General features: G+C 61.7%; 1 protein-coding gene and 1 long non-coding RNA gene across 2 annotated transcripts; both read right to left on the bottom strand.

The window, feature by feature from the left end:
* Window positions 1-8: 8 nt before the first annotated feature.
* LOC308057858 (sarcoplasmic/endoplasmic reticulum calcium ATPase 1-like) lies at window positions 9-27,502 on the bottom strand (the record flags this gene model as incomplete). Its single annotated transcript, XM_080411879.1, has 15 exons — window positions 27,350-27,502; window positions 24,495-24,792; window positions 22,346-22,512; window positions 20,893-20,981; window positions 17,030-17,132; window positions 15,961-16,092; window positions 14,166-14,291; window positions 12,133-12,351; window positions 9,672-10,007; window positions 7,211-7,431; window positions 5,909-6,111; window positions 4,210-4,295; window positions 2,596-2,729; window positions 714-1,257; window positions 9-565 (listed from the first exon to the last, which is right to left on the bottom strand). Coding segments are annotated over exons 1-15 (3,227 nt in total), but the record flags the coding sequence as incomplete, so codon positions are not given.
* Window positions 10,426-11,697, bottom strand: LOC308057859. The gene is made up of 3 exons (XR_013925498.1): window positions 11,489-11,697; window positions 10,751-11,324; window positions 10,426-10,586 (listed from the first exon to the last, which is right to left on the bottom strand). It is a non-coding gene; the product is annotated as an uncharacterized lncRNA (long non-coding RNA).
* Window positions 27,503-27,768: the final 266 nt, after the last annotated feature.

Consider the following 27,768-nt stretch of genomic DNA (forward strand, 5'->3'; position numbering starts at 1 on the left):
CCACCAACCCAATGGTGATGGCCACCAACCCCATGGCCACCAACCCCATGGACATCAACCCCATGGACATCAACCCCATGGCCACCAACCCAATGGTGATGGCCACCAACCCCACGGTGATGGCCACCACCCCCATGGCCACCAACCCCATGGCCACCACCCCCATGGCCACCAAGCCCATGGCCACCAACCCCATGCTGATGGCCACCACCCCCATGGACACCAACCCCATGGACACCAACCCCATGGCCACCAACCCCATGGTGATGGCCACCAACCCCACGGCCACCAACCCAACAGGGATGGCCACCAACCCCATGGCCACGACCCCCATGGCCACCAACCCAACGCTGATGGCCACCAACCCCATGGTGATGGCCACCAACCCCACGGCCACCAACCCAACAGGGATGGCCACCAACCCCATGGTGATGGCCACCAACCCCATGGTGATGGCCACCACCCCCATGGCCACCAACCCCATGGCCACCAACCTCATGGCCACCAACCCAACTCTGATGGCCACCACCCCCATGGCCACCAACCCAACGGGGATGGCCACCACCTTGATGGCCACCAACCCCATGGACATCAACGCCATGACCACCAACCCAACGCTGATGGCCACCACCCCCATGGCCACCAACCCAACGCTGATGGCCACCACCCCCATGGCCACCACCCCCATGGCCACCACCCCCATGGCCACCAACCCCATGGTGATGGCCACCAACCCCATGGCCACCAACCCCATGGACATCAACCCCATGGACATCAACCCAATGGTGATGGCCACCAACCCCATGGCCACCAACCCCATGGACATCAACCCCATGGACATCAACCCCATGGCCACCAACCCAATGGTGATGGCCACCAACCCCATGGCCACCAACCCCATGGACATCAACCCCATGGACATCAACCCCATGGCCACCAACCCAATGGTGATGGCCACCAACCCCATGGACACCAACCCCATGGCCACCAACCCCATGGTGATGGCCACCACCCCCATGGCCACCAACCCCCACGGCCACCCCCTTGATGGCCACCATCTCCCCTTCCCCAACCCCACGTCCCCCCCTCCCCCCGTGGCCACCACGCCCGGTGGCCCCCGCCCCTCCCCCCCCCCTTACGGGCAGCGGGTCGACGTAGAGGATGACGAAGTGGAGGGACATGGACAGGCAGATGGATCCCACCAGCCAGATGTTCACCCACGGCGGCATCCGCACCAGCGACTGGTTCTCCGAGAGGCTGCGGGGGGGGAGGGGGACACGTGGGGATGGAGGGCCACCACGGGGGGGGGAGGGGTGGGGGGGTGGAGGGGGGTTGGGGGGGTGGGGGAGGGGTGGGGGGGAGGGGGTTTGGAGGTCTTGGTGGGGATGGGGGGTGGCTTCATGGGGGTGGGGGTAATGGTGGTCCTGGTGGTGGTGGTGGTGGTCGTGGTGGTCGTGATGGTGGTGATGATGATGGTGATGATGAAGGTGGCGTTGTTGGTGATGAAGGTGAAGGTGATGAAGGTGAAGGTGAAGGTGATGGTGATGAAGGTGAAGGTGATGGTGATGAAGATGAAGATGAAGGTGAAGGTGATGGTGATGAAGGTGAAGGTGATGAAGGTGAAGGTGAAGGTGGTGAAGGTGAAGGTGATGGTGATGAAGGTGGTGGTGAAGGTGGTGTTGATGGTGATGAAGGTGAAGGTGAAGGTGAAGGTGGTGGTGACGAAGGTGATGGTGATGAAGGTGGTGATGAAGGTGATGAAGGTGGTGATGAAGATGAAGGTGATGGTGATGGTGATGAAGGTGAAGGTGGTGGTGATGAAGGTGGTGATGAAGGTGATGAAGGTGGTGATGAAGATGAAGGTGAAGGTGATGGTGATGAAGGTGGTGATGAAGATGAAGGTGAAGGTGATGGTGATGAAGGTGGTGATGAAGGTGATGAAGGTGGTGATGAAGATGAAGGTGATGGTGATGGTGATGAAGGTGGTGATGAAGATGAAGGTGATGGTGATGGTGATGAAGGTGGTGATGAAGATGAAGGTGAAGGTGATGGTGATGAAGGTGGTGATGAAGGTGATGAAGGTGGTGATGAAGATGAAGGTGATGGTGATGAAGGTGAAGGTGGTGGTGATGAAGGTGGTGATGAAGGTGATGAAGGTGGTGATGAAGATGAAGGTGAAGGTGATGGTGATGAAGGTGGTGATGAAGGTGATGAAGGTGGTGATGAAGATGAAGGTGAAGGTGATGGTGATGAAGGTGAAGGTGGTGGTGATGAAGGTGGTGATGAAGGTGATGAAGGTGGTGATGAAGATGAAGGTGATGGTGATGGTGATGAAGGTGAAGGTGGTGGTGATGAAGGTGGTGATGAAGGTGATGAAGGTGGTGATGAAGATGAAGGTGATGGTGATGGTGATGAAGGTGAAGGTGGTGGTGATGAAGGTGGTGATGAAGGTGATGAAGGTGGTGATGAAGATGAAGGTGATGGTGATGGTGATGAAGGTGAAGGTGAAGGTGATGGTGATGAGGGTGGTGATGAAGGTGGAGGTGGTGGTGCTGGTGCTGAAGGTGCTGGTGGCGGCGGCGCGGTGGCCGGTACCTGTTGAGCGCGTTGCACATCTCGATGGTGACGAGCACGGAGAGCGCCATGGTCATGGGCACCGGCGACTCGAAGATGTCGCAGTCCAGCCCCTCGAACTCCGCGTTGTGCTCCGAGCACTGCATGAAGTGCGTCTGCGGGGGGCGCCAGCGCGCAACCGGGACACCGGGGACAGCGGGGTCACCAGGGACAACGGGGACAACGGGGTCACCAGGGCCACCAACCCCACCAGGGCCGCCAGGGCCACCAGGGCCACCACAGCCACAAGGGCCACCAGGGCCACCAGGGCCACCAGGGACACCAGGGACACCACCCCCACCAGGGCCACCAGGGCCACCAGGGACACCAGGGACACCACCCCCACCAGGGCCACCAGGGTCACCAGGGCCACCAGGGCCACCAGGGCCACCAGGGCCACCAGGGACACCACCCCCACCAGGGCCACCAGGGCCACCAGGGCCACCAGGGCCACCAGGGACACCACCCCCACCAGGGCCACCAGGGCCACCAGGGTCACCAGGGCCACCAGGGCCACCAGGGCAACAAGGTCAACCAAGGACACCAGGGCCACCAGGGCCACCAGGGCCACCAGGGCAACAAGGTCAACCAAGGACACCAGGGCCACCAGGGCCACCAGGGCCACCAGGGTCACCAGGGCCACCAGGGCCACAAGGGCCACCAGGGCCACCAGGGCCACCAGGGCAACAAGGTCAACCAAGGACACCAGGGCCACCAGGGCCACCAGGGCCACCAGGGCCACCAGGGCAACAAGGTCAACCAAGGACACCAGGGCCACCAGGGCCACCAGGGCCACCAGGGTCACCAGGGCCACCAGGGTCACCAGGGCCACCAGGGCCACAAGGGCCACCAGGGCCACCAGGGCCACCAGGGCAACAAGGTCAACCAAGGACACCAGGGCCACCAGGGACACCAGGGCCACCAGGGCCACCAGGGCCACCAGGGCAACCAGGGCCACCAGGGCCACCAGAGACACCAGGGCCGCCAGGGCCACCAGGGCCACCAGGGCCACCAGGGCAACCAGGGTCACCAGGGCCACCAGGGCCACCAGGGCAACCAGGGTCACCAGGGCCACCAGGGCCACCAGGGCCACCAGGGCCACCAGGGCCACCAGGGGATGGTGAGGTCACCACAGGGAGGTTGGGGTCACCACGGGGACCTTCATGGGGACCTTGGGGCCACCAGGAGGACCTTGGGGCCACCATGGGGACTCTGGGGACACCTGAGGACCTTGGGGCCACCACAGGGACCTTCACGTGGACCTTGCGGCCACCACAGGGACCTTCATGGGGACCTTGGGGCCACCACAGGGACCTTCATGGGGACCTTGGGGCCACCAGAAGGACCTTGGGGCCACCATGGGGACTGTGGGGACACCTGAGGACCTTGGGGCCACCACAGGGACCTTCATGTGGACCTTGGGGCCACCACAGGGACCTTCATGGGGACCTTGGGGCCACCAGGAGGACCTTGGGGCTACCATGGGGACTGTGGGGACACCTGAGGACCTTGGGGCCACCACAGGGACCTTCACGTGGACCTTGGGGCCACCCAACCCAGGGGACGCGGTGGCCACCAGGGTGGCCCGGTACTCACCAGCTGGTGGTAGGTGACCCGGGGACCATCCTCGGCGTAGAGGAACCACCAGGCGGCCGCGCCCACTGTGGCGGCGCCCACGTAGCCTGGGGACAGAGCGGGGGGTCAGCGGGGGAGGGGACACCACCGGGGGCCACCACGAGGTCTAGAAGGTTCCACCACCCCAGGGGTCTCCACGGAACCAGAGTTATGGATGTCTAGAAGGTTCCACCACCCCGAAGGTCTATGAGGAACCACCATGGAGGCCTAGAAGGTGCCACCACGGGGTCTAGAAGGTTCCACCACCCCAGGGGTCTACACGGAACCAGAGTTATGGGGGTCTGGAAGGTGCCCCCACCGCAAGAACTTCCAAGGAACCACCATGGAGGCCTAGAAGGTGCCACCACGGGGTATACCAGGTGCCACCACGGGGTCTAGAAGCTTCCACCACCCCAGGGGTCTCCACGGAACCAGAGTTATGGATGTCTAGAAGGTTCCACCACCCCGGAGGTCTATGAGGAACCACCATGGAGGCCTAGAAGGTGCCACCACCGGGTCTAGAAGGTGCCACCACGGGGTCTAGAAGGTGACAACACCCCAGGGGCCTACATGGAACCAGAGTTATGGGCGTCTGGAAGGTGCCCCCACCCCAAGAACTTCCAAGGAACCACCATGGAGGCCTAGAAGGTGCCACCACGGGGTCTAGAAGGTGCCACCACCGGGTCTGGAAGGTTCCACCACCCCAGGGGCCTACGCAGAACCAGAGTTATGGATGTCTAGAAGGTTCCACCACCCCGGAGGTCTATGAGGAACCACCATGGAGGCCTAGAAGGTGCCACCACCGGGTCTAGAAGGTGCCACCACGGGGTCTAGAAGCTTCCACCACCCCAGGGGCCTACGCGGAACCAGAGTTATGGGGGTCTAGAAGGTGCCCCCACCCCAAGAACTTCCAAGGAACCACCATGGAGGCCTAGAAGGTGCCACCACGGGGTCTAGAAGGTGCCACCACGGGGTCTAGAAGGTTCCACCACCCCAGGGGCCTATGCAGAACCAGAGTTATGGATGTCTAGAAGGTTCCACCACCCCGGAGGTCTATGAGGAACCACCATGGAGGCCTAGAAGGTGCCACCACCGGGTCTAGAAGGTGCCACCACGGGGTCTAGAAGCTTCCACCACCCCAGGGGCCTACGCGGAACCAGAGTTATGGGGGTCTAGAAGGTGCCCCCACCCCAAGAACTTCCAAGGAACCACCATGGAGGCCTAGAAGGTGCCACCACGGGGTCTAGAAGGTGCCACCACGGGGTCTAGAAGGTTCCACCACCCCAGGGGCCTACGCAGAACCAGAGTTATGGATGTCTAGAAGGTTCCACCACCCCGGAGGTCTATGAGGAACCACCATGGAGGCCTAGAAGGTGCCACCACCGGGTCTAGAAGGTGCCACCACGGGGTCTAGAAGCTTCCACCACCCCAGGGGCCTACGCGGAACCAGAGTTATGGGGGTCTAGAAGGTGCCCCCACCCCAAGAACTTCCAAGGAACCACCATGGAGGCCTAGAAGGTGCCACCACGGGGTCTAGAAGGTGCCACCACGGGGTCTAGAAGGTTCCACCACCCCAGGGGCCTACGCGGAACCAGAGTTATGGATGTCTAGAAGGTGCCCCCACCCCAGGGGTCCACCCCCACCCGCCCGGGGGTTGCCGGTGGGGGGAGGGGCGCCTCACCGCCGATGGCCAGGTAGCGGAAGAAGAGCCACCCGCTGATGAGGGGTTCCTTGGGGCTTCGGGGGGGTTTGTCCATGATGTCCAGGTCGGGGGGGTTGAAGCCCAGGGCGGTGGCCGGGAGCCCGTCGGTCACCAGGTTGACCCAGAGCAGCTGGACGGGGATCAGCGCCTCCGGCAGCCCCAGCGCCGCCGTCAGGAAGATACTGGGGGGAGGGGGGAGGGGCGGCGGGGGGGTCAGGGGGGGGGAGGGGGCTGGGGGGGTATGGGGGAACTGGGAGGGACTGGGAGGGGCTGGGAGGGAGCTCGGGAAACCGGTGGGGCTGGGAGGTCCTGGAAGGAAGCTGGTGAGATGGTGGGACTGGGACGGACTGGGGTGGACTGGGATGGGATGGAGGGGACTGGGATGGACTGGGATGGGCTGGAGGGGACTGGGATGGACTGGGATGGGCTGGGTTGGACATGAGGAACCGGTGGGGGATGGGCTGGAGCTGGGGAAACTGGTGGGACTGGGAGGTCTTAGAAGGAAGCTGGTGAGATGGTGGGACTGGGACCAACTGGGATGGACTGGGATGGGCTGGAGGGGACTGGGATGGACTGGGAAAGCTGGGTTGGACTGGAGGAACTGGTGGAGGACACGAGGAACCGGTGGGGGATGGGCTGGAGCTGGGGAAACTGGTGGGACTGGGAGGTCTTAGAAGGAAGCTGGTGAGATGGTGGGACTGGGACCGACTGGGGTGGACTGGGATGTGCTGGAGGGGACTGGGATGGGCTGGAGGAACCGGTGGAGGACATGAGGAACCGGTGGGGGATGGGATGGAGCTGGGGAAACCGGTGGGGCTGGGAGGTCTTAGAAGGAAGCTGGTGAGATGGTGGGACTGGGACCAACTGGGATGGACTGGGATGGGCTGGGATGGACTGGAGGGGACTGGGATGGGCTGGAGGGGACTGGGATGGACTGGGATGGGCTGGGTTGGACTGGAGGAACTGGTGGAGGACATGAGGAACCGGTGGGGGATGGGATGGAGCTGGGGAAACTGGTGGGACTGGGAGGTCCTGGAAGGAAGCTGGTGAGATGGTGGGACTGGGACCAACTGGGATGGACTGGGATGGGCTGGGATGGACTGGAGGGGACTGGGATGGACTGGAGGGGACTGGGATGGACTGGAGGGGACACGAGGAACCGGTGGGGGACGGGATGGAGCTGGGGAAACCGGTGGGACTGGGAGGTCCTAGAAGGAAGCTGGTGAGATGGTGGGCACTGGGACCAACTGGGCCGAACTGGGCTGAACTGGGCGGCCTCACCAGACCACCTCGCCGACGTTGGAGGAGATGAGGTAGCGGATGAACTGCTTCATGTTGTTGTAGATGGCGCGCCCCTCCTCCACCGCCGCCACGATGGTGGAGAAGTTGTCGTCGGCCAGGACCATCTCGGAGGCCGTCTTGGCCACCGCCGTCCCCGAGCCCATGGCGATGCCGATCTCCGCCTTCTTCAGCGCCGGCGCGTCGTTCACCCCGTCACCCGTCTGGGGGGGGGAGGGGAAGAGGGTCATGGGCAGTCTGAAGGTCATGGGTGGTGCCCAAGGGGGTGGTAGGCCCCCAAAACCACGTCAGATGGATGGTGGACCTCCAAAACTACGTCAAGAGTCTTGGTGGGCCCCCAAAACTACGTCAGATGGATGGTGGACCCCCAAAACCACGTCAAAAGTCTTGGTGGATCCCCAAAACCACGTCAAAAGTCTTGGTGGGCCCCCAAAATCACGTCAAAAGTCTTGGTTTCCCCCCAAAACTACGTCAGATTGATGGTGAACCCCCAAAACTACGTCAAAAGTCTTGGTGGGCCCCCAAAACCACGTCTAGAGTCTTGGTGGGCCCCCAAAATCCACGTCAAGAGTCTTGGTGGGCCCCCAAAACTACGTCTAGAGTCTTGGTGGACCCCCAAAACCACGTCTAGAGTCTTGGTGGACCCCCAAAATGATGTCAGATCGATGGTGGACCCCCAAAACCACGTCAAGAGTCTTGGTGGACCCCCAAAACTACGTCAGATCGATGGTGGACACCCAAAACTATGTCAAGAGTCTTGGTGGACCCCCAAAATGACGTCAGATCGATGGTGGACCCCCAAAACCACGTCAAGAGCCTTGGTGGGCCCCCAAAACCACATCAAGAGCCTTGGTGGGCCCCCAAAACCACGTCTAGAGTCTTGGTAGGCCCCCAAAACTATGTCAGATCGATGGTGGACCCCCAAAACTATGTCAAGAGTCTTGGTAGGCCCCCAAAACCACGTCAAGAGTCTTGGTGGGCCCCCATAACTACGTCAGATCGATGGTGGACCCCCAAAACTACGTCAAGAGTCTTGGTGGGCCCCCAAAACCACGTCAAGAGTCTTGGTGGACCCCCAAAACGACGTCAGATCGATGGTGGACCCCCAAAACTACGTCAAGAGTCTTGGTAGGCCCCCAAAACCACATCAAGAGTCTTGGTGGGCCCCCAAAACCACGTCAAGAGCCTTGGTGGGCCCCCAAAACCACGTCAAGAGTCTTGGTGGACCCCCAAAACGACGTCAGATCGATGGTGGACCCCCAAAACTACGTCAAGAGTCTTGGTGGGCCCCCAAAACCACATCAAGAGTCTTGGTGGGCCCCCAAAACCACGTCAAGAGCCTTGGTGGGCCCCCAAAACCACGTCAAGAGCCTTGGTGGGCCCCCAAAACTACGTCAAGAGTCTTGGTGGGCCCCCAAAACCACGTCAAGAGCCTTGGTGGGCCCCCAAAACCACGTCAAGAGTCTTGGTGGGCCCCCAAAACCACATCAAGAGCCTTGGTGGGCCCCCAAAACCACATCAAGAGCCTTGGTGGGCCCCCAAAACCACGTCAAGAGTCTTGGTGGACCCCCAAAACCATGTCAGATCGATGGTGGACCCCCAAAACCACGTCAAAAGTCTTGGTGGGCCCCCAAAACCACATCAACAGTCTTGGTGGGCCCCCAAAACCACGTCAAGAGCCTTGGTGGGCCCCCAAAACCATGTCAAGAGCCTTGGTGGGCCCCCAAAACCACGTCAAGAGTCTTGGTGGGCCCCCAAAACCACATCAAGAGCCTTGGTGGGCCCCCAAAACCACGTCAAGAGTCTTGGTGGACCCCCAAAACCATGTCAGATCGATGGTGGACCCCCAAAACCACGTCAAAAGTCTTGGTGGGCCCCCAAAACCACATCAACAGTCTTGGTGGGCCCCCAAAACCACGTCAAGAACCTTGGTGGGCCCCCAAAACCATGTCAAGAGCCTTGGTGGGCCCCCAAAACCACGTCAAGAGTCTTGGTGGGCCCCCAAAACCACATCAAGAGCCTTGGTGGGCCCCCAAAACCACGTCAAGAGTCTTGGTGGACCCCCAAAACCATGTCAGATCGATGGTGGGCCCCCAAAACCACATCAACAGTCTTGGTGGGCCCCCAAAACCACGTCAAGAACCTTGGTGGGCCCCCAAAACCATGTCAAGAGCCTTGGTGGGCCCCCAAAACCACGTCAAGAGTCTTGGTGGGCCCCCAAAACCACATCAAGAGCCTTGGTGGGCCCCCAAAACCACGTCAAGAACCTTGGTGGGCCCCCAAAACCATGTCAGATCGATGGTGGACCCCCAAAACCACGTCAAAGGTCTTGGTGGGCCCCCAAAACCACATCAACAGTCTTGGTGGGCCCCCAAAACCACGTCAAGAGCCTCGGTGGACCCCCAAACCCACGTCAGATCTTTGGTGGAGCCCCAGAACTCACCATGGCGGTGATCTCGTCGAAGGACTGGAGGAACTCGACGATCTTGGACTTGTGGGTGGGCTCGACGCGGGCGAAGCAGCAGGCGCGGCGGCAGGCCTCCCGCTGCTCGGCGGGGGGGAGGTCGTCGAACTCGCGGCCCGTGTAGGCCCGTCCCGTCACCTCCTCGTCCTCGCTGAAGATGCCGATGCGGCGGCAGATGGCGATGGCCGTCCCCTTGTTGTCCCCCGTGATCATGATCACCCGGATGCCGGCGTCGCGGCACAGGCGGATGGAGCCCATCACCTCCTTCCGCGGGGGGTCCAGCATCCCCACGCAGCCCACGAAGGTCAGGTCCACCTAGGGGTGGGGTGGGGTGGGACGGGACGGGGAAGGGACACGGGGACCCAAAATGAACCACTTGTAACCCCTGAGGGCATCGAAAAGCCACCCGAGAAGGTTCTAGAAGGATCTGGGGTCGAAGAACCCCACGGAGATGCCACCAGAAACCGTTGGGTGACCAAGGAACCTATGGAGAAGATGTTCCATGGCCATGGAAGACCAAGAACCCCATGGAGATGCCACCAGGAACCCTTAGGTGACCAAGGAACCTATGGAGAGGACGTTCCATGGCCATAGAAGACCAAGAACCCCACGGAGATGCCACCAGGCACCCTTAGGTGACCAAGGAACGTAGGGTGAGGACATTCCATGGCCATAGAAGACCAAGAACCCCATGGAGATGCCACCAGGAACTGTTGCGTGACTAAGGAACCTATGGAGAAGATGTTCCATGGCCATAGAAGACCAAGAACCCCACGGAGATACCACCAGGAACCCTCAGGTGACCAAGGAACCTATGGAGAGGACGTTCCATGGCCATAGAAGACCAAGAACCCCACGGAGATGCCACCAGGCACCCTCGGGTGACCAAGGAACCTTTGGAGAGGAAGTTCCATGGCCGTAGAAGACCAAGAACCCCACGGAGATACCACCAGGAACCGTTGGGTGACTAAGGAACCTATGAAGAGGACGTTCCATGGCCATAGAAGACCAAGGACCCCACGGAGATGCCACCAGGAACCGTTGAGTGGCCAAGGAACCTATGGAGAGGACGTTCCATGGCCATAGAAGACCAAGAACCCCACGGAGATGCCACCAGGAACACTTGGGCGGCCAAGGAACCTATGGAGAGGACATTCCATGGCCATAGAAGACAAAGAACCCCACGGAGATGCCACCAGGCACCCTTAGGTGACCAAGGAACGTAGGGAGAGGACATTCCATGGCCATAGAAGACCAAGAACCCCACGGAGATGCCACCAGGCACCCTCGGGTGACCAAGGAACCTTTGGAGAGGAAGTTCCATGGCCGTAGAAGACCAAGAACCCCACGGAGATGCCACCAGGAACCGTTGAGTGGCCAAGGAACCTATGGAGAGGACGTTCCATGGCCATAGAAGACCAAGAACCCCACGGAGATGCCACCAGGAACACTTGGGCGGCCAAGGAACCTATGGAGAGGACATTCCATGGCCATAGAAGACAAAGAACCCCACGGAGATGCCACCAGGCACCCTTAGGTGACCAAGGAACGTAGGGAGAGGACATTCCATGGCCATAGAAGACCAAGAACCCCACGGAGATGCCACCAGGCACCCTCGGGTGACCAAGGAACCTTTGGAGAGGAAGTTCCATGGCCGTAGAAGACCAAGAACCCCACGGAGATACCACCAGGAACCGTTGGGTGACTAAGGAACCTATGAAGAGGACGTTCCATGGCCATAGAAGACCAAGGACCCCACGGAGATGCCACCAGGAACCGTTGAGTGGCCAAGGAACCTATGGAGAGGACGTTCCATGGCCATAGAAGACCAAGAACCCCACGGAGATGCCACCAGGAACACTTGGGCGGCCAAGGAACCTATGGAGAGGACATTCCATGGCCATAGAAGACAAAGAACCCCACGGAGATGCCACCAGGCACCCTTAGGTGACCAAGGAACGTAGGGTGAGGACATTCCATGGCCATAGAAGACCAAGAACCCCACGGAGATGCCACCAGGAACACTTGGGCAGCCAAAGAACCTATGGACAGGACGTTCCATGGCCATAGAAGACCAAGAACCCCACAGAGATGCCACCAGGAACCCTTAGGTGGCCAATGAACCTATGGACAGGACGTTCCATGGCCATAAAAGACCAAGAACCCCATGGAGATGCCACCAGGCACCCTTAGGTGACCAAGGAACCTATGGAGAGGACGTTCTATGGCCATAGAAGACCAAGAACCCCACGGAGATGCCACCAGGCACCCTTAGGTGACCAAGGAACCTATGGAGAGGACGTTCCATGGCCATAGAAGACCAAGAACCCCACGGAGATGCCACCAGGCACCCTTAGGTGACCAAGGAACCTACGGTGAGACCCCAGGGAGGTCCCATGGGTGCCCATCCCCCCACCCCCACCCCCTTCCCGAGAGTCACCTCGTACTCGACGAACTTGGTGGAGTCCTCCAGGACCATGTCCTCCTTCTTGGGGGGGGTGTCGCGGGTGGCCAGGGCCAGGCAGCGCAGCGTGTCCCGCCCCGTCCCCCACTCCTTGATGACCCCCAAGATCTTGTCCTTGATGGTCGGGGTCAAGGGGACCCGCGCGGTGCCCACCCGGACGTAGTTGCAGCGGTCGATGACCCCCTCGGGGGCGCCCTGGGGGTGGGGGAGGGGAGAGGGGGAGGTCATGGGGGGGGGGGGGTGGGGGGGGGTGGGGTGGGGGGGTGGTGGGACCAGGGGTGGGGTTGGGGGATGGGTGGTGGTGGGACGTGGAGATGGGACATGGGGTGGTGGGATGGGGTTGGGGGTGGGGGATGGGTGGTGGGACGTGGAGATGGGTGGTGGGACCAGGGGTGGGGGTGGGGGATGGGTGGTGGGACACAAGGATGGGGTGGTGGGACCTGGTTGGGGGTGGGGGATGGGTGGTGGGACCAGGGGTGGGGTTGGGGTTGGGGGATGGGTGGTGGGACACCAGGATGGGGTGGTGGGACCTGGGGTGGGGGTGGGGGATGGGTGGTGGGACATGGAGATGGGGTGGTGGGACCTGGTTGGGGTTGGGGGATGGGTGGTGGGACACCAGGATGGGGTGGTGGGACCAGGGGTGGGGTTGGGGTTGGGGGATGGGTGGTGGGACGTGGAGATGGGGTGGTGGGATGGGGTTGGGGTTGGGGGATGGGTGGTGGGACGTGGAGATGGGACATGGGGTGGTGGGATGGGGTTGGGGGTGGGGGATGGGTGGTGGGACATGGAGATGGGGTGGTGGGATGGGGTTGGGGGTGGGGGATGGGTGGTGGGACACAAGGATGGGGTGGTGGGACCTGGTTGGGGGTGGGGGATGGGTGGTGGGACCAGGGGTGGGGTTGGGGTTGGGGGATGGGTGGTGGGACACCAGGATGGGGTGGTGGGACCTGGGGTGGGGGTGGGGGATGGGTGGTGGGACATGGAGATGGGGTGGTGGGACCTGGTTGGGGTTGGGGGATGGGTGGTGGGACACCAGGATGGGGTGGTGGGACCAGGGGTGGGGTTGGGGTTGGGGGATGGGTGGTGGGACGTGGAGATGGGGTGGTGGGACCTGGTTGGGGTTGGGGGATGGGTGGTGGGACGTGGAGATGGGACATGGGGTGGTGGGATGGGGTTGGGGGTGGGGGATGGGTGGTGGGACATGGAGATGGGGTGGTGGGATGGGGTTGGGGGTGGGGGATGGGTGGTGGGACACAAGGATGGGGTGGTGGGACCTGGTTGGGGGTGGGGGATGGGTGGTGGGACCAGGGGTGGGGTTGGGGTTGGGGGATGGGTGGTGGGACACCAGGATGGGGTGGTGGGACCTGGGGTGGGGGTGGGGGATGGGTGGTGGGACATGGAGATGGGGTGGTGGGACCTGGTTGGGGTTGGGGGATGGGTGGTGGGACACCAGGATGGGGTGGTGGGACCAGGGGTGGGGTTGGGGTTGGGGGATGGGTGGTGGGACGTGGAGATGGGGTGGTGGGATGGGGTTGGGGGTGGGGGATGGGTGGTGGGACGTGGAGATGGGACATGGGGTGGTGGGATGGGGTTGGGGGTGGGGGATGGGTGGTGGGACATGGAGATGGGGTGGTGGGACCTGGTTGGGGTTGGGGGATGGGTGGTGGGACGTGGAGATGGGACATGGGGTGGTGGGATGGGGTTGGGGGTGGGGGATGGGTGGTGGGACATGGAGATGGGGTGGTGGGACCTGGTTGGGGGTGGGGGATGGGTGGTGGGACATGGAGATGGGACATGGGGTGGTGGTGGGACCTGGTTGGGGGTGGGGGATGGGTGGTGGGACACGAGGATGGGGTGGTGGGACCAGGGGTGGGGTTGGGGTTGGGGGATGGGTGGTGGGACGTGGAGATGGGACATGGGGTGGTGGTGGGACCTGGGTCCGTGGGTCTGGGGGGTGGGGGAGGGGCCGGGGTTGGGGGGGAGGGGCCGGGGTGGGGGGAGGGGCGCACCTTGACGAACATCTTGTTGCCGACGGCGGCGCGCGAGGCCTTGGCGGGGCAGCAGAAGACCGACATGGACTTACGGTCGCGGGAGAACTCCAGGGTGAACTCCTTCCGCATCAGCTGCTTGATCACCTGGGGTCAGGGGTCACGGGGTCAGGGGTCACGGGGTCACCCCAAGGGCACGGGGGTCAATGGGGGACACGGGGGGGGTGGGGTCAATGGGGGACATGGAGGACATGGAGGTGACCTTGGGGACACCACGGGCATGGGGTCAACGGGGACATGGGGTCATCTTGGGGTCATCAAGGACTTGGGGTCAACGGGGTCATGGGGTCATCTTGGGGTCATCAAGGGCATGGGGTCAATGGGGTCATCTTGGGGACATGGAGGTGACCTTGGGGACACCAAGGACGTGGGGTCAACGGGGACATGGGGTCACCTTGGGGTCATCAAGGACTTGGGGTCAACGGGGTCACGGGGTCATGGAGGTGACCTTGGGGACACCAAGGACATGGGGTCAACGGGGTCATCTTGGGGTTATCTTGGGGTCATCTTGGGGTCATCAAGGGCATGGGGTCAGCGGGGACTTGGAGGTGACCTTGGGGACACCAAGGACATGGGGTCAATGGGGACATGGGGTCATCTTGGGGTCATCTTGGGGTCATCAAGGGCATGGGGGTCAACGGGGTCAACGGGGACATGGAGGTGACCTTGGGGACACCAAGGACATGGGGTCAATGGGGACATGGGGTCATCTTGGGGTCATCAAGGACATGGGGTCAACAGGGTCATCTTGGGGACACGGAAGTGACATTGGGGTCATCAAGGACATGGGGTCAACGGGGACATGGGGTCATCTTGGGGTCATCAAGGACACGGGGTCAACGGGGACATGGGGTCATCTTGGGGTCATCAAGAGCATGGGGTCAACAGGGTCAATGGGGACATGGAGGTGACCTCGGGGTCACCAAGGACATGGGGTCAACGGGGACATGGGGTCATCTTGGGGTCATCAAGGACATGGGGTCAACAGGGTCATCTTGGGGACATGGAGGTGGCCTTGGGGACACCAAGGACATGGGGTCATCTTGGGGACATGGAGGTGACCTTGGGGACACCAAGGACATGGGGTCAACGGGGACATGGGGTCATCTTGGGGTCATCAAGGATAAGGGGTCATCTTGGGGACATGGGGTCATCTTGGGGTCATCAAGGACACGGGGTCAACGGGGCCACGGAGGTGACCTTGGGGACACCAAGGACATGGGGTCAATGGGGACATGGGGTCATCTTGGGGTCATCTTGGGGTCATCAAGGGCATGGGGTCAACGGGGACTTGGAGGTGACCTTGGGGACACCAAGGACATGGGGTCAATGGGGACATGGGGTCATCTTGGGGTCATCTTGGGGTCATCTTGGGGTCATCTTGGGGTCATCAAGGCCATGGGGTCAACGGGGTCATCTGGGGGACATGGAGGTGCCCTTGGGGTCTTCAAGGACATGGGGAGGAGCTTGGGGTCATCAAGGACACGGGGTCACCAAGGCCACGGAGGTGCCCTCGGGGTCACCAAGGCCACGGAGGTGACCTTGGGGTCACCAAGGCCACGGAGGTGACCTCGGGGTCACGCCGCCCCCCCTTGCCCACCTTGACGCTCCCCACCGAGAAACCGTGGCCGGTTCTTCCACCGGGCCAAGTTCTCCAGAACCTTGGTGGGACCACCAAGAAGATGATAGCTTGGGGGGGGGGGGGGAGGGTGACCGGGGTGGGGGAGGGGACCGGGGTGGGGGAGGGGACACTCACGGAGTTGCAGGCGTTGGCCCGTTCCACCTTGGAGAGGCTGCGGACGTCGGTGTTGAAGACGTTCATCTTCTCCACCAGGCAGGTCAAGGCCGTCTCGGTGGCTTCTCCCACCTTCTCGTAGACACCTTTGGCCTGAGGGGGGGTGGGGGGGTGGGGGAGGGGGAGGGGACAACCGAGGTCACCAAGGGGGTGGGGAGGTGTCACCTCCGTGGTGGTGGTGGGGGGAGGGGACAACCGAGGTCACCACGGGGGTGGGGAGGTGCCACCACCACGGTGGTGGTGGTGGTGGAGGTGGTGGTGGTGGTGGTGGTGGGGGAGGGGACAACAGAGGTCACCAAGGGGGTGGGGAGGTGTCACCTCCGTGGTGGGGGAGGGGAGGGGACAACCGAGGTCACCACGGGGGTGGGGAGGTGTCACCTCGGTGGTTGTGGTGGTGGTGGGGGAGGGGACAACCGAGGTCACCATGGGGGGTGGGGAGGTGACACCACCGTGGTGGTGGTGGAGGTGGTGGTGGTGGGGGAGGGGGAGGGGACAACCGAGGTCACCATGGGGGGTGGGGAGGTGACACCACCGTGGTGGTGGTGGAGGTGGTGGTGGTGGGGGAGGGGGAGGGGACAACCGAGGTCACCAAGGGGGTGGGGAGGTGTCACCTCGGTGGTGGTGGGGGTGGTGGGGGAGGGGACAACCGAGGTCACCATGGGGGGTGGGGAGGTGACACCACCGTGGTGGTGGTGGAGGTGGTGGTGGTGGGGGAGGGGGAGGGGACAACCGAGGTCACCAAGGGGGTGGGGAGGTGTCACCTCGGTGGTGGTGGGGGTGGTGGGGGAGGGGACAACCGAGGTCACCACCGTGGTGGTGGTGGTGGTGGGGGAGGGGGAGGGGACAACCAAGGTCACCACGGGGGGTGGGGAGGTGTCACCACCGTGGTGGTGGTGGTGGAGGTGGTGGGGGAGGGGACAACCGAGGTCACCACGGGGGGTGGTGGAGGTGGTGGGGGAGGGGACAGCCGAGGTCACCCCCGTGGTGGTGGTGGTGGTGGTGGTGGGGGAGGGGACAGCCGAGGACCCACCTCGTTGTAGTCCAGGGAGGAGTCGTTGCAGAGGGCGCAGATGGTGGCCAGCTCCACCAGCCCGTCGTACTGACCGGCCTTGACCGGTTTCTCCTGCTTCATCCTGGGGTGGGGGTGGGGGAGGAGATGGTTGGGTGGCCCCAGGGTCTACAAGAGCTTCTGGGGGGGGGCTCCCTGGGCTCCTCGGTGGCCCCATGGACCTTCTGAGGTCCTCAAGGACCCCCCTGATGTCGCCATGGACCTTCTGAGGTCCCCATGGACCTTCTGAGGTCCTCAAGGACCCCCCCTGATGTCGCCATGGACCTTCTGAGGTCTCCATGGACCTTCTGAGGTCCTCAAGGACCCCCCCTGATGTCGCCATGGACCTTCTGAGGTCCCCATGGACCTTCTGAGGTCCTCAAAGACCCCCCCTGATGTCGCCATGGACCTTCTGAGGTCTCCATGGACCTTCTGAGGTCCTCAAGGACCTCCCTGATGTCCCCATGGACCTTCTGATGTCCCCATGGACCCCCCTGAGATCCCCATTGGCTCCTTGGTGGCCCCACGGACCTTCTGAGGTCCCCATGGACCACCCTGATGTCCCCATGGACCCCCTGATGTCCCCATGGGCTCCTTGGTGACCCCATGGGCCTTCTGAGGTCCCCATGGACCTTCTGAGGTCCTCAAGGACCCCCCTGATGTCGCCATGGACCTTCTGAGGTCCCCATGGACCTTCTGAGGTCCTCAAAGACCCCCCCTGATGTCGCCATGGACCTTCTGAGGTCTCCATGGACCTTCTGAGGTCCTCAAAGACCCCCCCTGATGTCGCCATGGACCTTCTGAGGTCCCCATGGACCTTCTGAGGTCCTCAAAGACCCCCCCTGATGTCGCCATGGACCTTCTGAGGTCTCCATGGACCTTCTGAGGTCCTCAAGGACCCCCCCTGATGTCGCCATGGACCTTCTGAGGTCCCCATGGACCTTCTGAGGTCCTCAAAGACCCCCCCTGATGTCGCCATGGACCTTCTGAGGTCTCCATGGACCTTCTGAGGTCCTCAAAGACCCCCCCTGATGTCGCCATGGACCTTCTGAGGTCTCCATGGACCTTCTGAGGTCCTCAAGGACCCCCCCTGATGTCGCCATGGACCTTCTGAGGTCCCCATGGACCTTCTGAGGTCCTCAAAGACCCCCCCTGATGTCGCCATGGACCTTCTGAGGTCTCCATGGACCTTCTGAGGTCCTCAAGGACCTCCCTGATGTCCCCATGGACCTTCTGATGTCCCCATGGACCCCCCTGAGATCCCCATTGGCTCCTTGGTGGCCCCACGGACCTTCTGAGGTCCCCATGGACCACCCTGATGTCCCCATGGACCCCCTGATGTCCCCATGGGCTCCTTGGTGACCCCATGGGCCTTCTGAGGTCCCCATGGACCTTCTGAGGTCCTCAAGGACCCCCCTGATGTCGCCATGGACCTTCTGAGGTCCCCATGGACCTTCTGAGGTCCTCAAAGACCCCCCCTGATGTCGCCATGGACCTTCTGAGGTCTCCATGGACCTTCTGAGGTCCTCAAAGACCCCCCCTGATGTCGCCATGGACCTTCTGAGGTCCCCATGGACCTTCTGAGGTCCTCAAAGACCCCCCCTGATGTCGCCATGGACCTTCTGAGGTCTCCATGGACCTTCTGAGGTCCTCAAGGACCCCCCCTGATGTCGCCATGGACCTTCTGAGGTCCCCATGGACCTTCTGAGGTCCTCAAAGACCCCCCCTGATGTCGCCATGGACCTTCTGAGGTCTCCATGGACCTTCTGAGGTCCTCAAGGACCTCCCTGATGTCCCCATGGACCTTCTGATGTCCCCATGGACCCCCCTGAGATCCCCATTGGCTCCTTGGTGGCCCCACGGACCTTCTGAGGTCCCCATGGACCACCCTGATGTCCCCATGGACCCCCTGATGTCCCCATGGGCTCCTTGGTGACCCCATGGGCCTTCTGAGGTCCCCAAGGACCCCCCTGATGTCGCCATGGACCTTCTGAGGTCTCCATGGACCTTCTGAGGTCCTCAAAGACCTCCCCTGATGTCGCCATGGGCTCCTTGGTGGCCCCATGGACCTTCTGAGGTCCTCAAGGACCCCTCTGATGTCCCCATGGACCTTCTGAAATCCCCATGGACGCCCCTCATGTACCCATGGACCTTCTGAGGTCCCCCAAAACCCCCCTGAGGTCCCCAAGGACCTTCTGATGGCCCCAAGGACCTTCTGAGGTCCCCATGGACCACCCTCATGTCCCGATGGGCTCCTTGGTGGCCCCATGGACCTTCTGAGGTCTCCATGGACCTTCTGAGGTCCCCATGGACCTTCTGATGTCCCCAAGGACCTTCTGAGGTCCCCATGGATCTTTTGGTGTCCCCTTGGTGCCCCGATGTCCCCAAGGACCCCCCTGAGGTCCCCATGGACCCCCTGGGTGCCCCAAGACCCCCCCAGTTACTCCTACCCAGATGGTCACCAATGGGGACCCCCACGAGGGGCCACCACCAACCCATGGGTGATGGGGCCACCACGATGGGCCACCACCAACCTATGGGTGATGGGGCCACCACGAGGGGCCACCACCAACCCCTGGGTGATGGGGCCACCACCAGGACCCAAGAGGGGGTCTCCATGGTCCCATGGGTGACGGGGCCACCACGAGGGGCCACCACCAACCCATGGGTGATGGGGCCACCACGAGGGGCCACCACCAACCCATGGGTGACGGGGCCACCACGAGGGGCCACCACCAACCCATGGGTGACGGGGCCACCACGAGGGGCCACCACCAACCCATGGGTGACGGGGCCACCACGAGGGGCCACCACCAACCCATGGGTGATGGGGCCACCACCAGGACCCAAGAGGGGGTCTCCATGGTCCCATGGGTGACGGGGCCACCACCAACCCATGGGTGATGGGGCCACCACCAGGACCCAAGAGGGGGTCTCCATGGTCCCATGGGTGACGGGGCCACCACCAACCCATGGGTGATGGGGCCACCACCAGGACCCAAGAGGGGGTCTCCATGGTCCCATGGGTGACAGGGCCACCACGAGGGGCCACCACCAACCCCTGGGTGATGGGGCCACCACGAGGACCCAAGAGGGGATCTCCATGGTCCCATGGGTGACAGGGCCACCACCAACCCATGGGTGATGGGGCCACCACGAGGGGCCACCACCAACCCATGGGTGATGGGGCCACCACGAGGGGCCACCACCAACCCAGGGGTGATGGGGCCACCACGAGGGGCCACCACCAACCCATGGGTGATGGGGCCACCACCAACCCATGGGTGACAGGGCCACCACGAGGGGCCACCACCAACCCATGGGTGATGGGGCCACCACGAGGGGCCACCACCAACCCATGGGTGATGGGGCCACCACCAACCCATGGGTGACAGGGCCACCACGAGGGGCCACCACCAACCCAGGGGTGATGGGGCCACCACCAGGACCCAAGAAGGGATCTCCATGGTCCCATGGGTGACAGGGCCACCACGAGGGGCCACCACCAACCCATGGGTGATGGGGCCACCACCAGGACCCAAGAGGGGGTCTCCATGGTCCCATGGGTGACGGGGCCACCACCAACCCATGGGTGACGGGGCCACCACGAGGGGCCACCACCAACCCATGGGTGACGGGGCCACCACGAGGGGCCACCACCAACCCATGGGTGATGGGGCCACCACCAGGACCCAAGAGGGGGTCTCCATGGTCCCATGGGTGACGGGGCCACCACGAGGGGCCACCACCAGCCCATGGGTGACGGGGCCACCACGAGGGGCCACCACCAACCCATGGGTGACGGGGCCACCACGAGGGGGTCCCATGGGTGACGGGTCACTCACACTTCTCCCTCGGGGGCGTAGGTGGAGCCGCTGATGGAGAACTCGTTGAGGGCGCAGGTGTCACCTTCCACCTTGTCCACGATGAACATCTGAGGTGGGGTGGGGTGGGGGAGGGGACAAGGACACAAAACAGGGTCAGGGGTGGCACGGGGGAGGGGTCCCGGGGTCACCCAAGGGGACATCAGGGGTCATTGGGGCCACCCAGGGGGGCTTGGAGAACCTCGGGCCACCCATGGAGGTGGGATGGGTTCTGGAGGACCTCGGGCCACCCATGGGGACATGATGGTTCCTGGAGGACCTCGGGCCACCCATGGAGGCGGGATGGGTTCTGGAGGACCTTGGGCCACCCATGGAGGTGGGATGGGTTCTGGAGGACCTCGGGCCACCCATGGGGACATGATGGTTCCTGGAGGACCTCGGGCCACCCATGGAGGCGGGATGGGTTCTGGGGGACCTCGGGCCACCCATGGAGGTGGGATGGGTTCTGGAGGACCTTGGGCCACCCATGGAGGTGGGATGGGTTCTGGAGGACCTCGGGCCACCCATGGGGACATGATGGTTCCTGGAGGACCTCGGGCCACCCATGGAGGCGGGATGGGTTCTGGGGGACCTCGGGCCACCCATGGAGATGGGATGGGTTCTGGAGGACCTTGGGCCACCCATGGAGGTGGGATGGGTTCTGGAGGACCTCGGGCCACCCATGGGGACATGATGGTTCCTGGAGGACCTCGGGCCACCCATGGAGGCGGGATGGGTTCTGGGGGACCTCGGGCCACCCATGGAGGTGGGATGGGTTCTGGAGGACCTTGGGCCACCCATGGAGGTGGGATGGGTTCTGGAGGACCTCGGGCCACCCATGGGGACATGATGGTTCCTGGAGGACCTGGGGCCACCCATGGAGGTGGGATGGGTTCTGGAGGACCTTGGGCCACCCATGGAGGTGGGATGGGTTCTGGAGGACCTCGGGCCACCCATGGGGACATGATGGTTCCTGGAGGACCTCGGGCCACCCATGGAGGTGGGATGGTTCCTGGAGGACCTCGGGCCACCCATGGAGGTGGGATGGGTTCTGGGGGACCTCGGGCCACCCATGGAGGTGGGATGGGTTCTGGAGGACCTGGGGCCATCCATGGAGGTGGGATGGGTTCTGGAGGACGTCGGGACACCCATGGAGGTGGGATGGGTTCTGGAGGACCTCGGGCCACCCATGGGGACATGATGGTTCCTGGAGGACCTGGGGCCACCCATGGAGGTGGGATGGGTTCTGGAGGACCTTGGGCCACCCATGGAGGTGGGATGGGTTCTGGAGGACCTCGGGCCACCCATGGAGGCGGGATGGGTTCTGGAGGACCTCGGGCCACCCATGGAGGTGGGATGGGTTCTGGAGGACCTTGGGCCACCCATGGAGGTGGGATGGGTTCTGGAGGACCTCGGGCCACCCGTGGGCACCCACCTTGCAGACGGACATCTGGTTGGTGGTGAGGGTGCCGGTCTTGTCGGAGCAGATGACGGAGGTGCAGCCCAGGGTCTCCACCGAGGGCAGGCTGCGCACGATGGCGTTCTTCTTGGCCATGCGCCGCGTCCCCAGCGCCAGGCAGGTGGTGATGACGGCCGGCAGCCCTGGGGGAGGGGGTGTCCTCAGCCCCACCGCTGGGCCACTAGACCCGCGGTGGGGCCACCAGACCCATGGGGTGGCCACCGGGCGTGGGGTGGGGCCACCAGGCCTAAGGTGGACCTTCTAACCCCATAGTTGACCCAAGATGGACCTTCTAACCCCATAGGTGACCCAAGATGGACCTTCTAACCCCATAAGTGGCCCAAGATGGACCTTCTAACCCCATAAGTGACCCAAGATGGACCTTCCAACCCCATAAGTGGCCCAAGATGGACCTTCTAACCCCATAAGTGACCAAATACGGACGTTCTAACCCCATAAGTGACCCAAGACGGACCCTCCAACCCCACAGTTGACCCAAGACGGACCTTCCAACCCCGTAGTTGACCAAATATGGACCTTCTAACCCCATAAGTGATCAAATACGGACGTTCTAACCCCATAGTTGACCCAAGATGGACCTTCCAACCCCATAGCTGACCCAAGATGGACCTTCTAACCCTACAGGTGATCCAAGATGGACCTTCTAACCCCATAAGTGATCAAATACGGATGTTCTAACCCCATAGGTGACCCAAGATGGACCTTCCAACCCCATAAGTGACCAAAGATGGACCTTCCAACCCCATAGCTGACCCAAGATGGACCTTCTAACCCCATAGTTAACCAAAGATGAACCTTCTAACCCCATAAGTGATCAAATACGGACCTTCTAACCCCATAAGTGACCCAAGATGGACCCTCCAACCCCTTAGCTGACCAAAGATGGACCTTCTGACCCCATAGTTGACCGAAGATGAACCTTCTAACCCCATAAATGACCCAAGATGGACCTTCTAACCCCATAGTTGACCCAAGATAGACGTTCTAACCCCATAGCTGACCCAAGATGGACCTTCTAACCCTACAGGTGATCCAAGATGGACCTTCCAACCCCATAGTTGACCAAATATGGACCTTCTAACCCCATAGCTGACCAAAGATGGACCTTCTAACCCCATAAGTGATCAAATACAGACGCTCTAACCCCATAAGTGACCCAAGATGGACCTTCTAACCCCATAGGTGACCAAAGATGGACATTCCAACCCCATAAGTGATCAAATATGGACATTCTAACCCATAAATGACCTAAGACGGACCCTCCAACCCCGTAGGTGACCAAAGATGGACGTTCTAACCGCATAAGTGACCAAAGATGGACCTTCTAACCCTACAGGTGATCCAAGATGGACCTTCTAACCCCATAAGTGATCAAATATGGACGTTCTAACCCCATAAGTGACCAATGATGGACCTTCCAACCCTACAGGTGATCCAAGATGGTCCTTCTAAGCCCATAGGTGACCAAATACGGACCTTCTAACCCCATAAGTGATCAAATACGGACGTTCTAACCCCATAGGTGACCAAAGATGGACCTTCCAACCCCATAAGTGACCTAAGACGGACCCTCCAACCCCACAGTTGACCCAAGGTGGACCTTCTAACGCCATAGTTGACCAAAGATGGACCTTCTAACCCCATAGTTGACCCAAGATGGACCTTCTAACCCCATAGTTGACCAAAGATGGACCTTGTAACCCTACAGGTGACCAAAGATGGACCTTCTAACCCCATAGCTGACGCAAGATGGACCTTCTAACCCCATAAGTGATCAAAAACGGACCTTCTAACCCCATAAGTGACCTAAGACGGACCTTCCAACCCCATAGCTGACCCAAGATGGACCTTCTAACCCCATAAGTGACCTAAGACGGACCTTCCAACCCCATAGCTGACCAAAGATGGACCTTCTAACCCTACAGGTGATCCAAGATGGACCTTCTAACCCCATAGGTGACCAAATACGGACGTTCTAACCCCATAGGTGATCCAAGATGGACCTTCTAACCCCATAGGTGACCAAATACGGACGTTCTAACCCCATAGCTGACCCAAGCCGGACCCTCCAACCCCACCCAACCCCCCCCCCCCCGGAGGAGACCTTCCGGGATGGCGGCGACGGCCAAGGCGACGGCGATCTTGAAGTAGTAGATGGCGCCGCGGATCCAGGAGCCGCCGTGGACGGGGTCGTTGAAGTGGCCGATGTTGATGAGCCAGACGGCGACGCAGATGAGGGAGATGACCTTGGAGAGCTGCTCCCCGAACTCGTCCAGCTTCTGCTGCAGCGGTGTCTTCTCCTGCTCGGTGGCCGCCATCTCATCCCGGATCTTCCCGATCTCCGTGTTGACCCCCGTGGCCACCACGATGCCCACGGCTTTGCCGGCCCCGATGTTGGTGCCCTGGTGGGGGGGGGGGGGAGGGGCATGGAGAGGTGGTGGGACACGGGGTGGGACACGTGGTGGGACATGGGGTGGGACACGGGGTGGGACACGTGGTTGGACACGGGGTGGGACATGGGGTGGGACACGTGGTTGGACACATGGTGGGACATGGGGGGACGTGTCGGAACACGGGGTGGGACATGGAGGGGACGTGGTGGGATGTGTGGTGGGACACGGGGTGGGACACGGGGTGGGACACGTGGTGGGACACGGGGTGGGACACGGGGTGGGACACGTGGTGGGACACAGTGGGACACAGTGGGACGTGTGGTGGGACACGGTGGGACACAGGGTGGGACACGTGGTTGGACACGGGGTGGGACACGTGGTTGGACACGGGGTGGGACACGTGGTTGGACACGGGGTGGGACATGGTGGGACAGGGTGGGACACGGGGTGGGACATGGAGGGGACGTGGTGGGACGTGTGGTGGGACACGGGGTGGGACACGTGGTTGGACATGGTGGGATGTGGTGGGATGTGGTGGGACACGGTGGGACACGGGGTGGAATGTGGTGGGACACAAGGTGGGACGTGGTGGGACATGGTGGGACACGTGGTGGGACACGTGGTGGGACACGTGGTGGGACGTGGTGGGACACGTGGTGGGACATGTGGTGGGACACGGGGTGGGACACGGGGTGGGACATGGTGGGACACGGGGTGGGACATGGAGGGGACACAGGGGGACACGTGGTGGGACGTGGTGGGACATGGGGTGGGACACGGGGGGACGTGTTGGGACACATGGTGGGACACGTGGTGGGACACGTGGTGGGACATGGGGGGACGTGGTGGGACATGTGGTGGGACATGGTGGGACATGTGGTGGGACACGGGGTGGGACACGGGGTGGGACATGGTGGGACACGGGGTGGGACATGGAGGGGACACAGGGGGACACGTGGTGGGACGTGGTGGGACATGGGGTGGGACACGGGGGGACGTGTTGGGACACATGGTGGGACACGTGGTGGGACACGTGGTGGGACATGGGGGGACGTGGTGGGACATGTGGTGGGACATGGTGGGACATGTGGTGGGACACGGGGTGGGACACGGGGTGGGACATGGTGGGACACGGGGTGGGACATGGAGGGGACACAGGGGGACACGTGGTGGGACGTGGTGGGACATGGGGTGGGACACGGGGGGACGTGTTGGGACACATGGTGGGACACGTGGTGGGACACGTGGTGGGACACGTGGTGGGACATGTGGTGGGACATGTGGTGGAACGTGGTGGAACGTGGTGGGACATGGGGTGGGACACGGGAGGGGACATGGTTGGACACGTGGTTGGACATGGTGGGACATGGTGGGACACGGGGTGGGACATGGAGGGGACACGGGGGGACACGTGGTGGGACATGGTGGGATGTGGGGTGGGACATGAGATACATGTGACGGGTGTGACAGGACAGGTGACATGTGTGACAGGGGGTGACATGTAACAGGTGACATGTGACATGGGTGACACATGTGACATGTGACATGTGACATGTGTGACATGGGGTGACACGTGTGACATGTGACATGGATGACATGTGACATGTGACAGATGACACGTGTGACACATGGCATGTGTGACATGGGGTGACATGGGGCGATGTGTGATGTGACATGTGTGACATGGAGTGACACATGTGACAGGCGACATGTGACACATGACAGGTGACATGTGACATGGGGTGACATGTGACACGTGTGACAGGTGACATGTACGACAGGTGACAGGTGTGACATGTGACATGGGTGACACACATGACAGGTGACACATGTGACATGGGTGACATATGACAGGTGACAGGTGACATGTGACACATGACACGTGACGGGTGACACACATGACAGGTGACATGTGACGTGACACACGTGACACATGACACACATAACAGGTGACACGTGACATGGGTGACATGACAGGTGACACGTGACACATGACATGTGACATGGGTGACACACATGACAGGTGACATGTGATGTGACACACATGACATGTGACACATGACACACATGACAAGTGACAGGTGACACACGTGACACGGCTGACACACGTGACGGCTGACACACGTGACACGGCTGACACACATGACACACATGACATGGGTGACACGGGTGACATGGGTGACACGGGTGACACGTGACAGGTGACACACATGACAGGTGACACACGTGACATGCGACATGGGTGACACACATGACATGGGTGACACACATGACACGGGTGACACGGGTGACATGACAGGTGACACACGTGACATGGCATATGACATGGGTGACACGTATGACACGTGACACGTGACACGTGTGACATGGCATGTGACATGGGTGACACGTGACATGGCATGTGACATGGGTGACACACATGACAGGTGACATGTGACAGGTGACACATGTGACATGGCATATGACATGGGTGACACACGTGACAGGTGACACACGTGACATGGCATGTGACATGGGTGACACACGCGACATGTGACACGTGACACGTGCCACGCGTGTCACTCACGGAGAAGAGCATGTTCTTCTTGTCCTGGTTGACCGCGCGGGGGTCGGGCACCGGGTCCGTGTGTTTGATCACCGACACCGACTCGCCTGCGCCCAGTCACACCAGTAAAAACCAGTAAAAACCAGTACCGACCAGTACCGACCAGTACCACCCCAGTAACCCACCAGTACCTACCAGTAACCCCCCAGTAACACCCCAGTAACCCCCCAGTGCTCCGTGTGTTTGATCACTGACACCGACTCGCCTGCGCCCAGTCACACCAGTAAAAACCAGTAAAAACCAGTACCGACCAGTACCACCCCAGTAACCAACCAGTACCTACCAGTAACCCCCCAGTAACCCCCCAGTAACCCCCCAGTGCTCTGTGTGTTTGATCACCGACACCGACTCGCCTGCGCCCAGTCACACCAGTAACCACC

The sequence above is a fragment of the Falco punctatus genome (genome assembly GCF_963210335.1).
Source record: "Falco punctatus genome assembly, contig: scaffold_283, whole genome shotgun sequence".
Classification (NCBI taxonomy): domain Eukaryota; kingdom Metazoa; phylum Chordata; class Aves; order Falconiformes; family Falconidae; genus Falco; species Falco punctatus.